The 8,493-nt window shown below is 35.3% G+C and overlaps 1 protein-coding gene across 3 annotated transcripts; it reads right to left on the reverse strand.

The window, feature by feature from the left end:
* Positions 1–4,395: 4,395 nt before the first annotated feature.
* Positions 4,396–7,737, reverse strand: LOC122056421 (14-3-3 protein 9-like). Of its 3 annotated transcripts, none has more exons than XM_042618364.1 (7): positions 7,555–7,737; positions 7,144–7,450; positions 6,980–7,067; positions 6,222–6,331; positions 5,987–6,135; positions 4,854–4,894; positions 4,396–4,743 (listed from the first exon to the last, which is right to left on the reverse strand). In XM_042618364.1, exons 1-7 carry the CDS (start codon positions 7,625–7,627, stop codon positions 4,741–4,743), a joined length of 771 nt encoding a protein of 256 aa, XP_042474298.1. In that variant the 5' UTR covers positions 7,628–7,737; the 3' UTR covers positions 4,396–4,740. The 3 variants fall into 3 exon arrangements, 2 of the variants coding, with proteins under 2 accessions (XP_042474298.1, XP_042474299.1); XM_042618365.1 differs by having other exon boundaries at positions 4,854–4,891; positions 7,555–7,736; XR_006133151.1 differs by having other exon boundaries at positions 4,854–6,135.
* Between the last annotated feature and the right edge of the window lie 756 nt (positions 7,738–8,493).

Below are 8,493 nucleotides of genomic sequence, written 5' to 3' on the forward strand. Positions count from 1 at the left end.
TCTTATCGTTTATTCAGTATTTATTACTCTTTTGTCAGAGATCTGCACTTTGTTTTATTTTATGTTGACAGGGACAACTTTTGGAGCGAAAACGGTGATTATCGATGCACCGAAGCGAAGTAGGGCACGACCGTGCAACCCTGCATGGTTGTGTGGCCATTCCAGATAGAGAGCAGAGCACGACCGTGCAACCCTGCACAGTCGTGTGGTCATTCCCCGAGAGAAAGCAGAGCACGACCGTGCAACCCTGCACGGTCGTGCAACCCTCCATGACCGTGTGGCCATTACAGATAGAGAGCAGAGCACGACCGTGCAACCCTACACAGCTGTGCGGTCATTCCCCGAGAGAAAGCAGAGCATGACCATGCAACCTTGCACGACCGTGCCTCGCAACCAGCAGCCAAGATCCACACGGCCGTGTGAACCTCACACGGCCGTGAAGTACAACCCGAGCCAAAGCAAGACACGCCCATGCAGATATGGCACGGTCGTGTCACTTAACCCGAAGAGAAGAAGAGCTTGGTCGTGCGAGTGTTGCACGGCCATGGCACGGGTCGTGTGGCGCCCGTGCCCTAGCCTATATAAAGGCTTTTAACTCTTCTCCTCAAGGGGGAGGGAGGCGAGTCGTCAGAAGAGATTTACCTTGGTGTCATTCCACATTATCCCAGACCTCCGTTCAACGTTCCGAGATCACCTTCATCACCGCATCAACTCCAGAAGCAAAGGATTGGATTCGAAGATTACTCGACGTTATTGGATAAACATCTCTTCTCTTTCTCTTTTCTCGTTTGAGGATTGTATGCTTACTTATATTATGTCTTTGGGTTTTTCTCCTGCATCTATGGAGTAGATCCTTTGTTCTAGGATCAGGGAGTAGTTGTGGATAGGGTTTGATGTAAGACTCATGTTTATGCATTTACTCATTGGATGATTTTGCTTGCCTTGTTTCTATTTGATATGCATGAGACTTGTTGCTGAGATTACCTTGTCATATTAGTTGATTGTGTAGGAATTGCTAATTTCGTAAAGAGATGATCTTAGATCGTATACCCGAGGGGCCCTAGTGACAGGGGTAACCCGTTCACGGACATCTAGGATACTCCCTTGAAAGGAGAGGTAATTTCTCCACAAGGAAGTAAGAGACCAAACCAAACCGCTATCTCTATCCCTAATGATACAGATTAGATTTGTATTCTTGTGATCTACCGAGGCGCCCTAGTGACAGGAGTTAACCGTAATAAGATTTCACAAGGATCTTCTCTGTTTAGTACTTAAGGATAGTAGCTTTAACTTTCGACGAGTGCATGTCGATTGACAATAAGGAAAAGATAGAGCATGATACATCAGGTTCCACCACAACGAAATCGAACTCCTAGAACTCTTCCTAAGCCAAGTTAATAATTGTTGAATTATTAACTTGTTGAATAATTCAATTCTTAATTGTTGGATTATTTTTTTACTCTTGTCCCTTAAATTTAGTCACAAGTCTTCTTCATCCTCTCTACTTCATCTCGTAAGTTTAGGAATTTGTAAATTTAGTCACAAGCCTTATTTTAAAAAAAAAAATAATAGAGATCAATATCGTACAAAATTTGTAACTTTAGGAATAAATTATTTTTCATAAAAAAATAAAATATAATAAATTTGATTAAAAATAGTATGTAATTGTTTTATTTAAAATTATATGGATATTTTTTATTAAATTTTAAATCTAAATATATAAATAACTTTATATCATTATTGATGTGCACTGATATTTTTTTCTTCACATTTTTATAGTGACCAACTTTATCTAAATTCTTTTGGATACATTTCTCTTTCATTATCCATGCATTATTCTTTTTTACTTCTCGTTGACTCTTCTCAATGTGATCTTCATCTTTATCTCCGGGCTATTTATATTCCTCTTCTAGCACTAACATCATATCAAAATCGACTCGAAAGTCTATCAAATATGAGTGGACAAAAGGAATAACCTGAAGTTAGTGCAAATACTTTAGCATTAAATGTTGAATTGATGATGGTCCAATGAAAGGAAGTGAATAAATAATGAACTTTTCTTTTAAATAGCATAAACTCAAACATGGGGTTTGCCAAATAAATAATAAAATAAATAAACACTCACAAGTTTATTCCCCCTTGTTATCTTTTAAGTAGCTTTATCCTCTTTCTAATCAAAGATTTTATAGTCAACGAGGTGTTCTACCACAATCTATCTAGGTTAAGTTCCTTGCATCTCTCCATTTAATTTCAACTCCTTTAGAATCCAAGATAAGGTATTAACATGATTTACATATGCCTGAATGGATCCTTATTGATTAGTGTCATGACTTTTGATATGTTGGGGTAGGAATTGGGGATTCGTTTCCTATCTTTTCAAGTATAGATGTGGACCTGTTCTCGTTCGTTCTTTGTACTTTATCCGCCGCCATCATTTTAACATCTTCGTATATAATAATTAGACATACCCTCTTTTTGCTTCTATAAGTTGTAAGAGTTATAAAATATCCACCAACAATCAAATAATTCTTTCAATTTGGGTAAGTGTTTTTATTTAAATGTCAATAGAGGATGCTTTGACCACTCTCTTAGTTTTTTCCGGGGCTATGATGCAATGGTAAGGACATTCAATTATCTCACAGGTATCTACGGTTCAAATTTTTTCTCTAAATAGGACTTACAAGATGCTGGGCTTCTGGATCGTCCACTGTAAATACTTTTCGATTTATTTTGATGATTCATAGAAAACTTATATAAAACTAAATTAATCATCTCAAACTCGACGTTACTCAGTCTATTAATCACATAAAATCCTCAATCAAGAAATGTAAGCATGCCTTCATATCATGGTCAAGGTGATAGAATAAATTCCACAATGATGAATCACGATGCATCATCAATCACACGAAGAAGAATTTATATGGGCAATTTTTGCTTTTTTTATTAGAATTGTTAAAAAAAAAAAACCGTCTCTTTTTCATGTATTATCAAAGAATATTCTATTACCCTACTATATATTTTATTTTTAAAATTATCCTTATTTCTAATATTGTTATAGTAAGTATGAGTTCGTAGTTACTATAAAATTAAAGCAAATATGATTTCGTAAGTTCTGCAATTTAAACATTTCAATGATCAATTTTAATAATTAGTAACTATATTACATGACTATTACAATATAAATTACTTCAAAATTGTGATGGAGTAATTATATAACTCTCCTAAATATGAACACTTTATCTCTCTGATCAACATTAGTGAACACTAATTATGTTGATAAATATTATATTATAGTAGTTATAAATCATAGTTGATAGTTGATATTTCATATTTGATCAACACCAATAGAGTTGTAAATGAGCCAAAACGAGTCAAGTTTTGTGGTGTTCAAACTTATTTGATAAGATAAACAAGCCAAGTCACATTGAGCCTAAAATAAATCAAGTCATTGAAATGATTATTCAAACTTGACTTGATTCATTTTTTATGAGTTTGAATTTGGTTCAATATTATCAAGCTCTCAATTTAAGTTTGTTTATTGTTTGAAACTTTTACATTTTAAGCTTGTCGGTTGATTATTGAATTTGATAATACAAACTTATTTATTCATTTTAAATATTTTTTATTTATTTAGTATGTTGATAAGAGTTTTATTAATAAATATTGTTCATGAATATTAACAAACTGAACACATATGTTCAAGTTCGTTTGTAACGAATTGTTTAAGCTTATTTATTTAATTGATCTTATGTGTATTGAATGAACATAAATAAATTTTTATTAAGTCGATCACTAAATTTATTTATGAATATTTAGCTCATAATTATATAATAACTACTTGATTGTTCTAGTTGCTATAACAATGTTAAAATTAAGGACAATTTCAAAAAGTATAATAAACAAAGGGGGAATAAGACACTCTCTGAATAATAAATGAAAGATGGATGCCCCTTAACGATCCTAATAAAAAAAAGGGTGCCTTTTAATTTTTACCCATTTATTATTAGTATACCTCAGTCAAAGCTAGTGCCCATTTTGCTCGTGGTAGGTTCGTTCCCTGAGGACAACTTTAGTTTTTCAAAGACTAATTTCTCAGCGATGGAGCTCAGAAAGCTTCTATTGCTAGACAAGAATCTCATCAACAGGAGGAAAGTTTTGCCTTGGCAAATGCTGATGTTAATTGCAACAATGTATGACAAGGCACTGCAACAGTTAGATGTGAGGATGATACCATTCCTCTACCAAGTAATTCCAAAGGCCAAAATAGATGACAGTTCAATGCTCGAACCGTCGAACAGGTAACATAAATTCTAAGACGACAAAAATGTCTCCTGGATTATAAAATGACTAACAAGACAAGAAAAGAATGAAAATTTCACAAGATACGATGCCATCTTATCCCTAACACTTCTCCAATTGCATAATTATAAAAGCTCAATAGTTGCAAACGTATGAGGAACTAAAATGTAAACATGAAAAACTCTCAAACAGACCAAAAATTCTCAACGCCTAGTAGTACGGACTTCAGAACATTGGAATTAGAGCCACTCTAATGTCCATATATATCTTACTAGAAACATGACATTGTCAATATCAAGCCATCCGACAGATGTAAACTCAAAGGTGATGCAACTCCAGTAGACAAATACTATTTGAAATAATCTATCACCAGCCCACATGCCATATTGTTCTTTCACAACATTCTTTACCTGGTCGTCCTTGTCCTACAGCTGGTAAAATTCACTGCAATTTTTATTTGTCGACCGTTAGATATAATGGATGCAGGAAAACTATAGTTTCAGACATTTAAATTACTAGGATTATGACAGAAATAGTGGAGCATAAATAAACACCTGAGCATCTTCACCAGCTCCACCCTTTGCAGGATCATCTGCTGTGGCCAATCAAAACAGCAATCACAAAGCAAGAAAAGACATTATTCTTCATTAGCTCAAGCATAAGAGAAGGAATTGTTTTGTTTTAGCAAACAACAATTATATTACACATAAGGGTTGAGAGTTGAGTGGCCTAGAATGAACTGAAATTTCATGGGTTCCTAGATTGTATAAGAAAGTAGGCATCATACATAAGTCATCTTTTATTGTTTCCTAAGGTAAAGATTAGGTTCAACCTCCCGACTAAGTCACTATTAAATTATTGACATGAAAAAGCCAAAGAAAACAGTATTGCTCAACTCATAAAACAGTGTGCTATAAGGCTGGCCATGTTTGTTATATTAAACCACTAGAAAAATTTCAAATTGAACCAAACCAAAATAATTTGAAAATTTTCAGACTAATCTAATGAGCCTCCAAACCGTACCCAAATGAACCTGAAATTTCTCTATTTTCAAACCCATATTGAATTGATAAACTGAATTTATATAGTTAATTCGGTGTCTTTCAATCTTATTTTTCAACTTTAGGTTTTGGATATTCACCTCTAGTTAAAATAAATTGCAACCTAAAATGCATGCTATTATTGTACTCAATTTCACCAAGTAAATGAACATAGAAGACTGGAGTTGGAACTTTAGAACCCGTTGCTGCTATTGCCATTATTTCTGTCCATGTTCTGATAATAGAAAAAACACTCTAAGGGATTTCGCTCTAAGGGTTTTGTTGATTGCTAGGTTGGGTACTTCCAAATAATTTCTCTATGCATAAAATAAAACTTCCTGATGACACTACTTTCTCAATTCTCAGTCAATATTGAACACATTCCGAAAGAAATAAGAGTGAAGGATTATCAAATATATAGAATTATCCCTAGTTCTTTTCTCCAGTGAAAATTAAAATGAAGTAGCATATGGTATGAATCTCACATATATAAAAGACCATAGGCAATCACTTTTAGTGCCTGAAGCTTATTTATAGTTTACATGCAAATATGCCATGAAATAGCACAATAACATAACATGAATTCTATAATGCAACATTATTTAACATGGCATGTGCATAAATCCTGATTATATACTTAATATTACCACTATCCTCAGGGATGTCATTGGTCCACAATGTGAGGTTATCCCTCAGAAGTTGCATAATCAGTGTGCTATCTTTGTATGATTCCTCACTCAATGTATCCAACTCAGAAATCGCTTCATCAAAAGCTTGCTTAGCAAGATGGCAAGCCCTGGATACAGATCCAAATAGCATGAAATCTGTACTAATATAAAAAAAAAACAAAAGATTTAATAATAAAATTTAAGCAGGTCATACCTTTCTGGCGAGTTCAAGATCTCATAGTAGAACACAGAGAAGTTCAATGCCAAACCCAGTCGAATTGGATGTGTAGGAGACAATTCAGACTCAGCTGTACTTGTAGCTGCCTGTGAGCAAGTTCAAGAGAAAAATATAAAACTTGACCGGAACAATTGTTTAAATAATGAGTGTAAAGAAAAGCCAACTTAGCGCCTCACCAGTAAATTTCCAGGATGAACACAGATTAAAAAAAAACCTGACGATGAAAAACAAAAGAATTTCTTGTTTCCCATTGTCTATGGAAAAATCGACCTATTTCCCAATCTTCTTTGTCAAAATTTTTATTATCTAGGAATAATTCTAGGGAAAAGGATCTGGTTTTCAAATAGTACATATAGAGATAAAATCTTCTCAAGCAAAGTGCACAAACACAAGAGAAGTGTTTCTTTGGAAGGATAAAGCATAAAAGAAGAAAGAGACCGGATGGAAACAAGGGAAAAAGGAAAAGGAAAATCGAAATTCTCAAATTACATTTCCTAATGGAAACAATGGAAAAAGTCGTCCTTAAAAAATCCTCATTTTTGTTGAAGGCTGAGACTGGATGGTAACAGAAAAAGGGCAGGTGGCCCCAAATCGCAAAGATTCTGATACAAGTAAGAATACCAACATTGTAATTTTACAACTGCGCATTGACGTGCTGATAATCTTAGAGGCAAAACAGATCTAGGACCGAAAATAGTAGCGAAATTCGAGATCATTCAGGACAAAAAGGATACCTCATACGCTTTCAGGGACTGATCTGCAACATCCTTTTTTTCGTTTCCAGTCTTGAATTCTGCCAGGTAGCGGTAATAATCTCCCTTCCTACATTTAAAACCAGATACCGAAGTTAATCCTCAGAGCCTCTTTCAGTTGATCCAAACTTTCAGATCTAGCTCACATCTTGTTGTAGAAGACCAACGGTTCCGCAGCCGTCGAAGACGGAATGAGATGCTCGTCGATCACAGTCATGATGTCGCTGCAGATGTCAGAGAGCTCCGACTCCACCTTCAGCCTGTACTCCTTTATCATCTTCGCGTGCTGCTCGTTCCCCCTAGCCTCCTCCTTCTGCGCAATCGAGTTGAACACCCTCCACGCGGCCCGCCGCGCGCCAATCACGTTCTTGTATCCCACCGACAGCAGGTTCCGCTCCTCCACGGTGAGCTCGACGTCGAGCTTCGCCGCCTTCTTCATCACCTCCACCATATCTGCGCAAAAAAACACCACCAGATGAACTCCAATTCCAGTATCCAGCAGTTCCGCCAAGGCGCTAGGATTTGGACATCAGAAAAACGAAGAAGCGAACGCGTACCATCGTAGCGCTCGGCCTGCTCGGCGAGCTTGGCAGTGTAGACGAAGCTCTCGCGTTCCTTCGGCGACGCCATGGGAGATAAGGCCGGACTGAATCGATCTCCTCTGCTTCTTTTCTCTCTTCCTTCTTCCTCTCCGCCAGGGAGCGCCGGCTTCGACGAGAAAAACAAAAGCAGAGGAAGAAAGCAAAGACGACAAAACGAGAGAGCGAAGAAAAGCTGGCCTTACGATGAATGGTCGCAGCAGTTACTATCCGTTGGATTGAATGGGCACGACATTACAATACGGGTCTCTGCATCGAACCCATTGCTAATGATTAGATGCGGAGAATGGGTTGGGTCGGTGGCCAACCCAACAGTGTCGTCCTTTCACCACGCATCATGCTTTACTTATATATTTATTTCTTTCGCGTTTATTTATTTTTCTTTTAAAATACCTTTAACCCAATACTTTCTTTTCCGTAGTATTTTATTCTTATATTTAAAAAATAATATTTAACTGATAAAAGTTAAATACGAGAAATATTATAAAAATAATTATGTCTTTATCCTTTTTTTTTTCAATAGTAAGAATAAATCATATTAATTAATTATTATATCCTTAGTAAAAATCTTCATAAAATTCATATATACACCAACATAAATAATAAAAAAATAATAATTCTAAAAGAATAACCAGCTAAAAACTCATTCTATTACCCTCACCAAATAAAAAATAACTAAAATTTTAAATTGATAAATCAAAATCAAATAAAAATGAAACAAAGTTCAAAATTAAAAATCTTATCCTCATCGTCAAATGTGGGATACAATAAAGTAGAAGTGATTTTGGTTCATTAATTTAGAATTCTGACATTTTTTTGTTTGATGAAAGTAGTGGAATAAGCTATTATCCCTTTTAAAGTGGTTGCTTTTATGTTATTTATGCATGTGTGTGTATA

This window comes from Zingiber officinale, chromosome 3B (genome assembly GCF_018446385.1).
Source record: "Zingiber officinale cultivar Zhangliang chromosome 3B, Zo_v1.1, whole genome shotgun sequence".
NCBI lineage: Eukaryota > Viridiplantae > Streptophyta > Magnoliopsida > Zingiberales > Zingiberaceae > Zingiber > Zingiber officinale.

What these genes read in the sequence shown, in the direction of transcription:
- LOC122056421 (XM_042618364.1), bottom strand. Translation starts at nt 7,627, where the DNA reads ATGGCGTCGCCGAAGGAACGCGAGAGCTTCGTCTACACTGCCAAGCTC. An exon ending in TTGGTCTTCTACAACAAGAT is followed by an intron (nt 7,068 to 7,143) that starts GTGAGCTAGATC and finishes TTTTAAATGTAG; the next exon opens with GAAGGGAGATTATTACCGCT. An exon ending in ATCTTGAACTCGCCAGAAAG is followed by an intron (nt 6,136 to 6,221) that starts GTATGACCTGCT and finishes ATCTGTATCCAG; the next exon opens with GGCTTGCCATCTTGCTAAGC.